Here is a 15,256-nt window from a genome sequence, read left to right as displayed (position 1 = left end):
GATGGCAAACTGGACTAAGATGCAGATTTACAAATCGACAGTACAGCCTGCCATCTTGTACGGTTGCTCCTCATGGGGCATCACGTGTAAATCAAATATCAAGACGCTGCAGATATTACAGAACAGATGCCTAAAGCTCATCCTACGAGCACCTCCATGGACTAACACAGAAGCAATCCACAGGGAGCTGGAAATGCCAGACATAGAAGAGCAGGTCACAGAAGCCACCATGAAACTGGTGACCAAAATCGAGAGACTCAGACCTACAAACAACAGGCTTGAAAACATCGCCACGGTGGAACCAACCGCCTGGCACAAAGTCAAAGTACCTTTATCAATCATCAGGAACTACCAATAGGCAACACCAACGTAGGAACAGAGAATAGGGAAAAAAGAAGACAGGCAGGAAGAATCGAAGAGATTAGCAATAGGGAAGAAAGAAGACGACGAAAAGTAGGCCACACAACAAAAATCAAAAAACACAACAAGCAATAGGTAGACGCCAAAGAACAATAGAAACCAATAGAAAACCAATCAACGCAAACCCCACTACCTACCATCAAATTAGGACCACTAAAGGGCGGAAGTGCCCACAGTGAGTCCCAAAGTGTCAAACATGGAGACCCAATTATTTGTTTTGTAATAAATAAATGGTGCCCCAATTAAGTAAACCCTATCCTGCACACCCGGGGGACCAAGCTCCCAAGGAGCTAGAACCCCAGCCATCGCGCACAAAAAAAAAAAAAAAAAAAAAAATGGTTGGGGAGCAAAATAACTGATAATGGCTGAAGAGAGGATATAAAATGTAGACTGCCAATGGCAAGGAAAGAATTTCTGAAGAAGAGAAATTTGTTAACATCAAGTATAGATTTAAGTGTCAGGAAGTCGTTTCTCAAAGTATTTGCATGGAGTGTAGCCATGTATGGAAGTGAAACATGGACGATAAATAGAAGCTTTCGAAATGTGGTGCTACAGAAGAATGCTGAAGATTAGATGGATAGATCGTATAGCTAATGAGGAGGTGCTGCATAGAAATGGGGAGAAGAGGAATTTGTGGCGCAACTTGAGTAGAAGAAGAGATCGGTTGGTAGGACACATTCTGAGGTATCAATTTAGTATTGGAGGGAAGCACAGAGAGCAAAAATCATAGAGGGAGACCAAGGTATGAATACACTAAACAGATTCAGAAGGAATTAGGTTGCAGTAGTTACTCTGAGATGAAGAAGCTTGCACAGGATAGAGTAGTACACTATTTGTCCAAAATGACCATCAGAGAGACAAGATACTGTGCAGCACTAGATTGTCAGCTGGTGGCCAAAATAGGAACAAATTTCTTCCAGCATAGGCCTTAATTGGTTCTGAATTGGCATATCTACCATGTTTTGCTGCCATACAATAATTACAGCCCACCCTGGACCTCTGTGAGTAACTGCACTTTAATTGTAACCACCTGTTATCTGTCCATTTGCATTGGCCTTGTCATTTGCTAATATAGTTGAGACATCTGCAAAGGCTCAGGGACTGGAATGTGCCCACTTCAATTGCATCAGCATCGAAGCATACTAATGTTGAGTTTGTATATGTTTTGGGTACCATGACTGACCTCATTTGAACTCTTCTGTCAGGAGAGTTAATTTGGAGTTGGAATGGGTGCTTATGTCAGGAGCAGGGTCACATATTGGCGTGGTTCCTGTTGATTCTCTCAGTAGGTAGGATTGTACTAGGCATGGCCTTCTCCTAGACAGAAAAGGGAAGGGTAAACTGGCTGGGAAAATAGCAGGAAAGTTAAAGGGGGGGGGGGGGGGAGGTACTGTCACAAGTGATAAAATACCAGAGGTTATAGGGTTCAGAAAAGATCCTTTTTTAGGATATGGAGGACAGAAGGAAACAAAGTTTTAAGAGAGGTTAGGATTGAGACAAACCTTGAGTTTGAGAGAGAGGGAAAAACATAATTCTAAGTCATTACATCAGCATCAGCTGTTGATTAAGAATTTTCAAGAATCAGTAGAAATTTCAACTCCACCCAATTTTAACTCAGTCATTGTGAAATGTCAACTATCTTTATTGCATCAAAATATTCAAGAACAGAGAAAAATAATGAATTAATTATCTGCATAGATGAATTAGAATCCTCAAACCTAGCTGACATAATCTGCCTCTGAACATCATGTGACCACTGGTATAGAACTTTTAACTGTTACAGGATTTTGGGTAGAAGTTCGCTTTTGTAGAGCAGATATGGAGAAAGGAGCAGCTGCCACATTCATCAAGAACTGTCATAGACATTCATAAATTTTGCCTAGAACGGCACATGGAAGCATGTGCAACAGAAGTAGAATTTCATAAAAAATCCTTCATAATATTAAGTGTATATCAAGCAGCTGCAGGTAACTTTAATCTGTTCATAAACCACCATGAAGCTGCACTGACCCATTTAACAACCAAAAACAGAAATGGTGGTTGCTGGTGACTTCAGTGTAGATTTCCTTAAAGACTATCCCAATAAGAACTTATTTTAGTTAGTAACACTATCATTCAACTTAATTCCCACAGTAAAATTTCCAACTAGGGTAACCAATTGCTCACAAACAGCCATTGATAATATCTTTATAGAAAAGCCCAATGAACAAATTTATATTACAAAACTAATAGTCAATGGCCTCTCAGACCATGACAGGCAATATTTTAATACTGAACAGGATATAAAATCTGTTAAATCTTAACTCAAGAGGGTAATCAATAAGACAAAAAATGATTATTTTAGATACTCCTCAGAGACATTCACTGGAGTCATGTTTACAGTGCTCATGGCATGAATATGAATATGAATTTAACACTTTTGCTAATGAAGTGCTTGCCTTATCTGAACACTTATTTCCCCCAAAGCTAACCAGGTTAGAGCAAAGTGTACAAAGAAGCCATGGATTACTCAAGGAATAAAGGCATCTTATAAAAAAAACTGTATCTGTCAACCCAAAACAGTTCTCGCGTTGATGCTACAGCACATTACAAGAACTATTGTAAAATATTAAAGACTGTAATACAGATATCAAAGCAAATATATTACAAGGAAAAGATAGTTATATCAGATAACAAAATAAAGACAATATGGGATATAGTGAAGGAGACCAAAAGCATTAAGAGTAAAAGATACATTGGAGACAGATGTGTCTAGTGTTGCAGAATATTTTAACAAACATTTTATAACTGTTACTGAAAATATGGGGTTGTCAGGTTCTGTAGATGCTGCCATGGGATACCTCAGACCAGACATTTCAAGCAACTTCCATAATATGAATTTGACCCTCACCACTCCAACAGAAGTAACATCTGTCATAAAATCTTTAAAATGAAAAACATCTAGTTGGTATGGCGAAATATCAACAAAGTTAATTAAAGAATGTGATTCTGAGTTAAGTAACATATTAACCTATTTGTGTAACCAGTCATTTATCAGTGGAATATTACCTGAATGGTTGGAATATGCTGAAGTTAAGCCACTGTTTAAGAAGGGAGATAAAGAAATAGCATCAAGTTTCTGTCCAATTTCACTTCTGCTAGCATTCTCAAAAATTTCCGAAAAAGTAATGTACTATCGGCTTTATAACCAGATTATCTAAAATAGCATACTGTCATGTTGCAGTTCAGATTTCTAAAGGGTTCTGATATTGAGAAGGCTATCTACACTTTCAGTGAAAATGTGCTTAATTCATTAGACAAAAAATTGCAGGCACCTGGTATATTTTGTGATCTGTCAAATGCATTTGACTGTAAATCACAATACCCTTTTAAGTAAATTAGAATATTATTGTGTAACAGGAAATGCTGCAAAAATGGTTCAAATCTTATATCTCTGGCAGGTAACAAAGGGTGATATTGGGAAAGAGACATGTTAAGGTATTAGTCATCATCCAATTGGGAACTAATTACATGTGGAGTCCCACCAGGTGTCATTTCAGCTTACCTTTTCTTGAGTATATGTATGACCTTTCATCAGTCACATTACCAGATGCCAAGTTCCATTTGTTTGCCGATGATACAAACATTGCAGTAAATAGCAAATCAAGTATAGTAAAAACAAAGGTTCCAAGACTTACCAAGCGGGAAAGCGCCGGCAGACAGTCACATGAACAAAACACACAAACACACACACAGAATTACTAATGATGATGTAAATAAAATAGAAAGAAACTTCCACATGGGAAAAATATATTAAAAACAAAAGGTTCCAAGACTTACCAAGCGGGAAAGCGCCGGCAGACAGGCACATGAACATGTGTTTTGTTCATGTGCCTGTCTGCCGGCGCTTTCCCGCTTGGTAAGTCTTGGAACCTTTGTTTTTAATATATTTTTCCCATGTGGAAGTTTGTTTCTATTTTATTTAAATCAAGTATAGTCTTAGACAGATCAACTAATAAAATATTTGTGGACATTACTCACTGGTTCCTAGCCAATTCTTTCTCACTAAACTTTGGAAAAAACACAGTCAATGCAATTCAGAACTTGTGAGGGGTGTCCCTCGAGTATATGCGGGATAGAAGGAGTGGACAGTTTTAAATTCTTGGGGTTACAACTGGGAGGAGCACACCACAGAACTGCTTAAGTATCTTCACAAATCTCTACTTGCAATGCAAATTCTGTCAGACATAGGGGATATAAAAATGAAAAAGCTGGCATACTATGCTTACTTTCATTCCATAATGTCATATGAGATTATTTTTTTGGAGCAATTCATCAAGCCATGCTAAAGTTTTCCGGGCACAAAAATGTGCAGTAAGAGTTATATGTGGTGTGAACTCAAGAACATCCTGCAGAAGCCTGTTTAGGAAACTAGGGATACTAACTATTGCTTCTCCAATATATTTATTCCTTAATGAAATTGGTCATTGAAAATATCACTTTTTCAAACCAACAGCTCAATTCATGGAATCAGTACTAAAAATAAGAATAATCTTCACAAGGACTTAAAGTCACTTAGTCTTGTACAAAAATGTGTGCATTATTCAGGAACACACGTTTTCAATAACTTGCCAGCAGCCATAAAAAGCTTAACAACCAATGAAATTCAGTTTAAGAAAAGTCTAAGGGATTTATGGTGTCAAACTCTTACTCCATTGATGAATCTCTCAGTAGAATTAACTGACTATATATTTACAATATAACTTCTGCACAATTTCAGTGCAGTAATGTGTTCATCATAAATAAGCATTATAGTAGTTCTATTACATGTTTATGACCTTAAAAATAAAAAAACTATTTTAAACTCTGTGCATTAGTGTTTGTAAAATGATTCTTTCATATAGCGTTCGTTAAAAAATGACTATCATTCCACTTGGGACCTTTGGAATTGTACATTAGCTTATTTGTTCGAGTTGTAAATATTTGTCATGTATTATTGTTTTTCTGACATGTTCTACATCCTGAAGGACCTCCTCACTACGGATCAATTGGAATGAAAGTAAATCTATTCTAATTGGAGAGGGGAATTACTTTCTGAGCCACCCACAAAATTTCTTCAACCTAAATACGAAACAAACATGAAGCAGCCAGAACCAGCCTTTCAATTGCCCTTCTGTCAACTTTTAACAGCATTTGATTCAATCACCAAACACACTTTTTCTTTCCTCTAAGAGCAAGGACTGATTTGTCTCAATTTCAATCTGGGCCAAGTCATCCAAGATCAGGAGAAAGAAGTGAAAATCAATAACTACTAGCAACAATATACATAGAACAGTAGAAAGATTATTAGTATGCACTTGTAAGTCTGTTACAGTCAGCATCCTATACAGACCCAACTAAGTCCAACCTGAATTTTACGAGTGGAACAGTGTTTAAATGTAATTAGACGAGTGATGGTGGGAAATTTTATTCAATGAATGCTGAACAAAGTCTCCACAGACTTAATTTTAATGGACTATAACTTGCTGGATTCAGAGGCTTTCATAAGGCAGTTCTTCCAAATTGTTAAAAATACAGAGCAATTACATTTATATTACTAACCGACTAACCCAGTTCATAGTTCATGGTTCCTAGTTCCAGTTGCATGTTGCGTGTCTAATGGTTTCTAGGGGCCACAACAATTTGATCTTCAATGTTGTGTGTATTTATTGACCAAATTTAAAAATACTATTATAATTAAATATTAAAAAGCTTTTATCTTATGTCAAAGGTTTAATGCAATGAGACAGGTATGAAAAATGTGTATATGTTTCAAGGCAGTGTAGTTTATTACACACTAATTACACTGACTACATTCATCGAGTATGAGAAATACTTAGCAACATCCAATTTACTTTGAAATTATGTTTAAACATTTTGTAAGCTTTTCCTGCTTACATGCTGAACATCAAATATTTCACACATTAATTCATTTGTAAAGTAATCTCATGTTTGATGCTCTCTTATACTTTCGAGTTCATTTCTTTAATGAGTTGGGGTTTACTGGCATTTACCAATGTCAGAGACAGGAATAGCAGAATACTTGCACTTTAAATGAAATTACTTTCATTACTTTATGTATTCTTTTCATAAGCAGAATTCTAGAAACCAAGATTTTGGATTTGAGAATTTTCAAATTTTTCCAGTAAAGTATACATTTTGATGGAGAAACATTAGACCTGCAAACTGGTAAGACTACATTTTTAATACTTTCTTACAAAAAATCTTTCTGCACAATATTTTCACCATTGCCATCATTGAAGTCACATTTTTAATAATTATGGTTTAAAAATACATTTTGTAAAAGAATTGATATTACATGTACCAATTCAAACAGCAAATAAGTAACATATTAGAAAGGAAAAAATATAGCATGTGGGCACGCACTCACAGAATTAGTTTTGATTTACAATTAAGTTAAAATGAGTTACATTTGTGTTTCATTTAAAAGGAAATTTATTTCTCACAATATGAAGGGGTAAATTATTTACAATTTTTTCATTATTTGTTTCACAAATGCCAGTTGGAACTGCGAACTCAACAGATCATGATAGAGAGGTGCAATGTAAAATGCAGTGTATGTTCAGCCATTGATTTCATTCTGCTATAAGCAAAGCAAATCACTGAGGTTATTTGCAGATAATTTAACAGTGACTTGAGATCATTTTGAGCAAGCACAAACTATCTATGATTAGGCCATTGTCTCCAAACTGTGAATCTTCTGTCAGAAACAGGCCCCACAGAACTGATGGTGTAAAATTTCTATGGTGCATAGATTCAGGAGCCAATTTTATTTTGAAACCATTGCATTCTTTTTAAATGTGTATAAGATGCAGTAACAAGAATGCCCACCACCAACAATGACCATTGCTCCACTAATTCAGTTCTCACAAATTCTATCATTTTATTCAAAGAGTAGAGCAAAATAATGCATCACGCTGCTTCACTTTGTTAATATGTGCCAGAATTCATTCCATACCCTTTAAGATGATTTTTGTTGTGGGTTTTATGAACATGAATCACTGAGGTACTGGTAATACAACATTTTGAAATCCTTACAAAAATATTTTAATGATTATGTGTACAATATGTAATAAATTACAAAAACATTTACAAATACATCATAAAAAGTACCAAAATAGATGGCAAGATCCTTATAAATACATTGTAAATGGCACAAATTATCACAGCATGTGAATACCACATAAATATTCAAAAATGAATCTTAAAAGTATGTGCTACTTATGCACAATAAGATCATTTTAATACTATTTCAGTCACTTTTGGCTGCTCCAGGTACTGATAACACAGTTCATTCATCACCACACAAACAACTGAAGCACGAACATTGAAAATTCATAATACTCAATTTGCACTAAACTGTTTTAAAATTGATGTGTCACAATTACAAATGCAGAGATTTCTATCTCTTGTCCATCTCACTCCCTTCTCTCAAATCAGTCATGAGATCATAGGTTCCACAGCCCAATAACTCAGGCTGCAGTTTTTGGTAAATGAGGATACAGAGGCGACATTTCGATTAATGGAGGTGTTTGATTTCCATGTGAATGTTTGTCATTTAAGTTTGCAGATAACTGATCTAGCAGTTCAGTAAATGATGCAGCTCTAATACTTTGGCCCAAAAAATGTAATACTAAAAAGTCTCCAGCCTGAAAAAAAGTAGTTAGAGTTCAGTAGCACTATGTAGAAACTTTCTGCCACACTAATTATAGTAACAATAAACAAAACTGAAAATACTTTATAGTGCAGTAATAGAACTAACACCTGACACCTCAGTTTTGCATTTATTAGTAACCAAGTTACAAAAATGTGTCAGAATTTTTTAAAAGAAGAAAAATAGCTGTAAATACTTTATATCTTCAAAATAATTTATGACATTTGTTCCACAATTATATGTAGCAAAAAACTACACTGTAAATTTGTAGTTGGCTGTGTTTACAAGAAATAGGTCTCAGTTCCTATCCATGTGGATGTTCTGCATTACTTTCAACACATGTATCTTCTTTAAACATTGTACATTTCTTTTTCCTTTTGTTAGGACCTCCTAATGACCAGATTCCACTTTCAGTTCTCAAGTGTATGGTTTTCACCAAAATTTGTTCAAGCTCTGATTTATTAACTTCTCAGATCACTTTGGGTACAGTTCCTGTTGATTCCTGCTCTGGAATCATAGTTTTTTTAAAAACTATGAAAAATTCCTAAAGCTTCTTTTTGATTTCCTTTTACCCCTTGAATGCAAGTATCTGCTCATATTCTGGTATTTGAAGACAACTTTTGATTAGTTTTTTTGATTAGTTTGTGTGTAAATGGTAAATTTATCTCAGTAATACCTTAGAATTTTGCTACATTCTGCCATATTTAATCTTATTTTCCAGAATTCTGTACTTGTCCTGTAACAACTTTTTTAATGATATAGAGGAAAATTACTTTTCTTAATTTCAAATTTATTTCACTCTTGATTCACTCACTGCTATGATAATGAAACATTCTTATGAAGGTCTGATTTCTTCCTGCAGTAAATTTGACAATTGTGTACACGTCCTAAATGCAGGGCAATATAAACCAAATCTGTGGCAGTTGCTTTTTATTAAACCTACACATTTCTAAAGTTCTTAACTTCCCTTACTGCCTCATTATGCATACATAACCTTATTTCATCCATGTAAGACTTTGCCCTTTCAAAAGGATCAGTGTTACTGGCCATCTTTCATACACTGTTGGGTAATGACAATTTCTAGTTTTCTGAGATTCTTCATGGGTTATGCCTGAAAGCTGTTAATTATAAACCAGGTCTCTCAGAATTTCTTCATCTTTCTTTTAAAGTATTTAAGTGGAAGTTTTTTAGTCCACGTATAATAAGTTACTTAACTACGTACCAAACTCTACTTAATTTTGGTTTCGTAATAACTGCTGGTAGCATTCTTTTTACTTGTTTCATTTCTTGGCCCTTTTACTTCATGAACACTTCTTTGGAACAAAATTAAGATTTTATATATTCACAATTCATATCTTACTGGACACCAGACCTGATAATATTAGTTTCAGACCTTGCAGAGTGGTTACATTTGTTTTTAGCATTAAGTATTGTTTTTCTGTTTGTCTCTTTGGTGCATAATCTGCTCACTCTTTTCAGTTATCTTGAGTAAAATTTATTGTCTCTTGTCATACTGATTAGACATTTTGTAATTGGATAAATAAAACATCTACTCACGAAGTGGCAGCTGGAGAACACATCTATAAAGGTATTCAAGTTTGCAAGCTTCTGGAGCCAGTGGCTCCTTCTGGCAGAAGGACTGGAGGGGAAGGAAGAGGGGTGAAGGCAAAAGACTGGTGAGGGTTTGGAAAAAGGGTGGAGTTCAGAAAAAGTACCTAGAACCCAGGATCAGGGGAGACTTACCAAATGGCCAGATGGGATGAAAAGGGGACTGTACCAGACAAAATTTGAAAATCCAAGAGCTTAAAGGTGGAAGATATGGTAACATGCAAGGAAGAGATTACTGCCAAAACATTGTAACTAGCTAATAATAGCAGATAGCTAAGTACATTGTATGTGAAGGAAGTGGTGGGAGGGGGGGGGACATTAAGTCAAAGTAAAAGATACAGGAAACTGAAAGGGAGTGAATAAAGAGATAGTTAACATGAAGAAATGCTGAGACTGAACAAATTAACAGACTGAGGCTAGGTTGGTAACAAGAACCAAGAACATGTTTTAGCAGCAGTTCAAACTTTTAGAGTTCTGAGAAAATGGTGTCTTGGGGAAGAATCCAGAGGGTACGTGTGTTGCAACAGGCACCGAGGACAAAGGATATTGTGTGTTGCCAGTATACGCAAACTGCATGTGCCCATTCATCCTAACTGGTAAACTGGTAGTAGTCATGTCGATATAAAAGGCTGAATAATGTTTACATAACAGCTGGTATATGATGTGCTGTTTCGAAGGTGGCTCTCCATTTGATAGTGTATGTTTTGCCAGTTACAGAGCTAGTGACAGGAAGTTGGATAGGTCAAGTCTTACAGTGGGGACAGTCACAGGAATGGAAGCCAAAGGTAGGGAGATGAGTGAACAAGGATAATTGGATCTGCCAAGGATATTGCAGAGATAGAGAGGTTGACAAAAAGCTATTCTAGTTGTGGTGGGCAAAATGTCTGACACAACGGACCTCATTTCAGGGCATGATTGTAGGAACTCTTAGCCTTGTCAAATTAGCTGATAGTGGTCATCTCAGTGCCTGTTTCCCACATTTTTCATCTGAATTTTTCCCCCAGATACCAATTTCTCAGAACTGCACAAATGGGAACTGGTGCTGCAACATGTCCTTGGTTCTCACCATCCCCATGGCCTTTATCTACACTAATTTCTTTGGTTTCAGCATTTCTTCACAGTGAATGTTGCTTTCTTCACTCAATTTTAGTTATATATAATTTTCACTCTCTCACCTGTTCTCCTCCCCCGCTCCCCCCCCCCCCCCCCTCCCCACCTCTACTCTATCACATTCAATGCACTTACCTTCACATTCTTATTAACTCATGATGCACAATGTTTTGGCAGTAATCTGTCCTTCATGTTACCCTATCTTCCACATTAAACTTCTCTTGTTTTCAAATTCATCTGCTGCAGTCCCCAGCAATCAGTCTTTTCTTCTCATATCATCTAGGATTCTGGGTAACTTTTCCAAACTCTACCCTTCTTCCTAAACTTCAACAGTACTTTTCCTTCATGCCCCTTCATTCCCTTCTGCCAGAAGAGGCCTCAGGCTCAAAGCTTGCAAACCTAAATATCTTCATATACATATTCGGCTGCCACCACTAGGTGAGTAGATTTTTTGCCTAACTAATTACATTAGTTTTTCAAAAGCTGACTATCTTTGCTGATGATCAGACAGTTTGATAATAATAATAATAATAATAATAATAATAATAATAATAATAATAATAATAATAATGATAATATTTCTTTCTTATCTCAGACGTTGTGTCTGGTCAAAAGTAGAAAGTGACACGGACCTTGATCAAGCGATAGTGTAATTGGTATAATGTCAACTTTATCCTGATGCCACATGTCTGACTTCCTCAGCCAGTTTGAAGTATTTTTCAATTTTTTTCTCCAGTTTTCTTTTGTATATCTGTTGTATTGGGTATGGATATTTCAATTAGTTCTGTTAATTTCTTCTTTTTATTGGTGAGTATGATGTCGGGTTTGTTATGTGGTGTTTTATCTGTTATAATGGCTCTGTTCCAGTATAATTTGTATTCATCATTCTCCAGTACATTTTGTGGTGCATACTTGTAGGTGGGAACGTGTTGTTTTATGAGTTTATGTTGTAAGGCAAGCTGCTGATGTATTATTTTTGCTACATTGTCATGTCTTCTGGGGTATTCTGTATTTGCTAGTATTGTACATCCGCTTGTGATGTGATCTACTGTTTCTATTTGTTGTTTGCAAAGTCTGCATTTATCTGTTGTGGTATTGGGATCTTTAATAATATGCTTGCTGTAATATCTGGTGTTTATTGTTTGATCCTGTATTGCAATCATGAATCCTTCTGTCTCACTGTATATATTGCCTTTTCTTAGCCATGTGTTGGATGCGTCTTGATCGATGTGTGGCTGTGTTAGATGATACGGGTACTTGCCATGTAGTGTTTTCCAATTTACTTTCTTCGTATCTGTTGATGTTATGTGATCTAAAGGGTTGTAGAAGTGGTTATGAAATTGCAGTAGTGTAGCCGATGTATTTATATGAGTGATTGCTTTGTGTATTTTGCTAGTTTCTGCTCGTTCTAGAAAGAATTTTCTTAAATTGTCTACCTGCCCATAATGTAGGATTTTTATGTGGATAAATCCCCTTCCTTCTTCCTTTCTGTTGCTGAGTGTATGTGATGTATTCTATATTTGTGGCATTGTAATCGTGTAAGTGTATTGAGTGCTTCTAGTTCTGTGTTACTCCATTTCACTACTCCAAATGAATAGGTCAATATTGGTATAGCATAAGTATTTATAGCTTTTGTCTTGTTTCTTGCTGCCAATTCTGTTTTCAGTATTTTTGTTAGTCTTTGTCTATATTTTCTTTTAGTTGTTCTTTAATATTTGTATTATCTATTCCTATTTTTTGTCTGTATCCCAGATATTTATAGGCATCTGTTTTTTCCATCGCTTCTATTGAGCCGCTGTGGTTATCCAATATGTAATCTTCTTGTTTAGTGTGTTTTCCCTTGACTATGCTATGTTTCTTACATTTGTCTGTTCCAAACACCATATTTATATCATTGCTGAATACTTCTGTTATCTTTAGTAATTGGTTGAGTTGTTGATTTGTAGCTGCCAGTAGTTTTAAATCATCCATGTATAGCAAATGTGTGATTTTGTGTGGGTATGTTCCAGTAATATTGTATCCATAATTCGTATTATTTAGCATGTTGGATAGTGGGTTCAGAGCAAGGCAGAAACACAAAGGACCTAATGAGTCTCCTTGGTATATTCCACGCTTAATCTGTATTGGCTGTGACATGATATTATTTGAATTTGTTTGGATATTAAGTGTGGTTTTCCAATTTTTCCATTACTATGTTTAGGAACTGTATCAAATTAGGGTCTGCTTTGTATATTTCCAATATTTGTAGTAACCATGAGTGGGGTACACTATCAAAAGCTTTTCGGTAATCAATGTATGCGTAGTGTAGCGACCTTTGTTTAGTTTTAGCTTGATATGTTACCTCTGCATCTATTATCAGTTGCTCTTTACATCCTCGTGCTCCTTTGCAACAGCCTTTTTGTTCTTCATTTATAATTTTGTTCTGTGTTGTATGTGTCATTAATTTCTGTGTAATGACTGAAGTTAATATTTTGTATATTGTTGGTAGGCATGTTATGGGGCAGTATTTAGCTGGGTTTGCTGTGTCTGCTTGATCTTTAGGTTTCATATAAGTTATTCCATGTGTAAGTGTATCAGGGAATGTGTATGGGTCTGCAATGTAACTGTTAAATAATTTAGTTAGATGTGAATGTGTTGAGGTGAACTACTTTAGCCAGAACTTTGCTATTTTATCTTTTCCAGGGGCTTTCCAATTTTGAGTAGAATTAATTGCTTTGGTGACTTCATGTTGCAAAATTATCACTTCAGGCATTTGTGGTATCATCTTGTATGTGTGAGTTTCTGCTTCTATCCACCGTGCATGCCTGTTATGTTGTACCGGGTTTGACCATATGTTGCTCCAGAAGTGTTCCATGTCTGTTATGTTTGGTGGATTGTCTATTTTAATGTGTGTGTTATCTATTGTCTGGTAGAATTTCTTTTGGTTTGTGTTGAATGTTTGGTTTTGTTTCCTTCTATTTTCACTTTTTTTTGTATCTTCTAAGTCGTTTGGCCAATGCTTGTAATTTCTGCTTCTTTTCATCTAATTGCTCTATCGCTTCTTGTTGTGAGATTTTTCAGGGTTTTTTTCTGACATTTGTTGTCTTATAAATTGTGTTAGCTGTCTAATGTCTTTCCTCAGTTTTTCCTATTCTGATCTGTAGCCTGTGTTGCCATGCTGGTTTCTTCTGTGTGTTGGTTGGTTCTGATCCCTGCCTGGTGTGTATATTTAGAGTAGTGAGTGCTCCTATATAAACCAGTAGTTTTAACTCTTCCATAGCTGTGTTTTCATTCATTTTGTTGTGTTGATAGTTTTCATTGTTGTTTCGACTTGTGGGTTATTTGGTGGCCTATGCAAGAATGGTCTAATTTCTTTATTATTATTATTATTATTATTATTATTATTATTATTATTATTATTATTATTATTATTATTATTATTATTATTATTATTATTATTATTATTAACATCACATTAGACAGGTGTGCTTTATCATTTTAAAGGAACTATTATATCACACAGAAATACACCGTTATTTTCAACATACTTACAGAGAGTTTTGTGGCTATTGATTTCGTAGCTGTCCTTGAAATTTTGAAACCTCGTTTAAAAACAATTTCTCTGGCTTTTGGAGACAGCATAATTGCTAATGTGTACAATAGGCCCAAGCTTGATATAACTGCCAATATTATTAACCAAAACCACAGGAAGATGTATATCTTCTCATTGAGAATATTGAGTGCAAGTACACACATAACGTCAAGCACCTGTAACCCCCCTGCAAAGTAAATTGAAATTATATTAACACTAAAAGGACATAATTATGCATATTTAGCAACATAAAATTTCTTTCATGCAAGGAAACAAAACTGCATACAGAACAAAGAAATTATTCATACCTGAAGGACCATATTTATGAAATGTACATTTTGTAATTTTTGGGAATACATCAGCCATTGGATCAGTTCGAAATTCTTGGTCCGGAAGTTGCAGAACTTTGGTTCCATAGTCAAGAAATGTCCCACCCAGGAACTTATTCATTAGAAATATGTTTCCAAACTGGAAGGGAAAAAAAGTTACTGAATTTAATTTATTTCTTGTAGTTTCTTATCACACAGTGTATAGTGATTTCATTCTGTAACAAATTATGTTAATACATCTAGCATAGCTACTGGTGTGACAAGTCCATACAGAACATTCTCTCATAGAATATAAGTGTAAATTTTTTGTATTGCATTCAGATGTATGCTGACATCCTCAAATCCTTTTGATGTTCCCAAGATACCCCTATGCATTATCCATAGTATTAGATAATGGATGTGTATTTTCTCATCATTAGAATACTGCATTTAACATCTGAAATGCTTGTCTCTTCATAAAAATTTTCAGTGTTTTGTGGGAACAATTAAGGACAATTATAATTAACTTGCAAAAGGACGCAAAGC

General features: G+C 35.3%; 1 protein-coding gene across 1 annotated transcript in view; it reads right to left on the bottom strand.

Moving 5' to 3' along the window:
- Positions 1 to 6,204: 6,204 nt before the first annotated feature.
- The window catches only part of LOC126278225 (innexin inx3-like), a 29,460-nt gene continuing 20,408 nt past the window's right edge, over positions 6,205 to 15,256 (bottom strand). The window contains exons 5-7 of the mRNA XM_049978205.1: positions 14,711 to 14,870; positions 14,363 to 14,589; positions 6,205 to 8,108 (exon numbers count right to left, since the gene is read on the bottom strand). Coding sequence (XP_049834162.1) covers positions 7,932 to 8,108; positions 14,363 to 14,589; positions 14,711 to 14,870 — 564 coding nt within the window. The 3' untranslated portion in view covers positions 6,205 to 7,931. The remainder of the gene's footprint in view (positions 8,109 to 14,362; positions 14,590 to 14,710; positions 14,871 to 15,256) is intronic.

This window comes from Schistocerca gregaria, chromosome 6 (genome assembly GCF_023897955.1).
Source record: "Schistocerca gregaria isolate iqSchGreg1 chromosome 6, iqSchGreg1.2, whole genome shotgun sequence".
NCBI classification, from domain to species: Eukaryota; Metazoa; Arthropoda; class Insecta; order Orthoptera; family Acrididae; genus Schistocerca; species Schistocerca gregaria.
The sequence above is the reverse complement of the archived record's forward strand: the minus strand, read 5'-3'. Positions and strand labels throughout refer to the sequence as shown.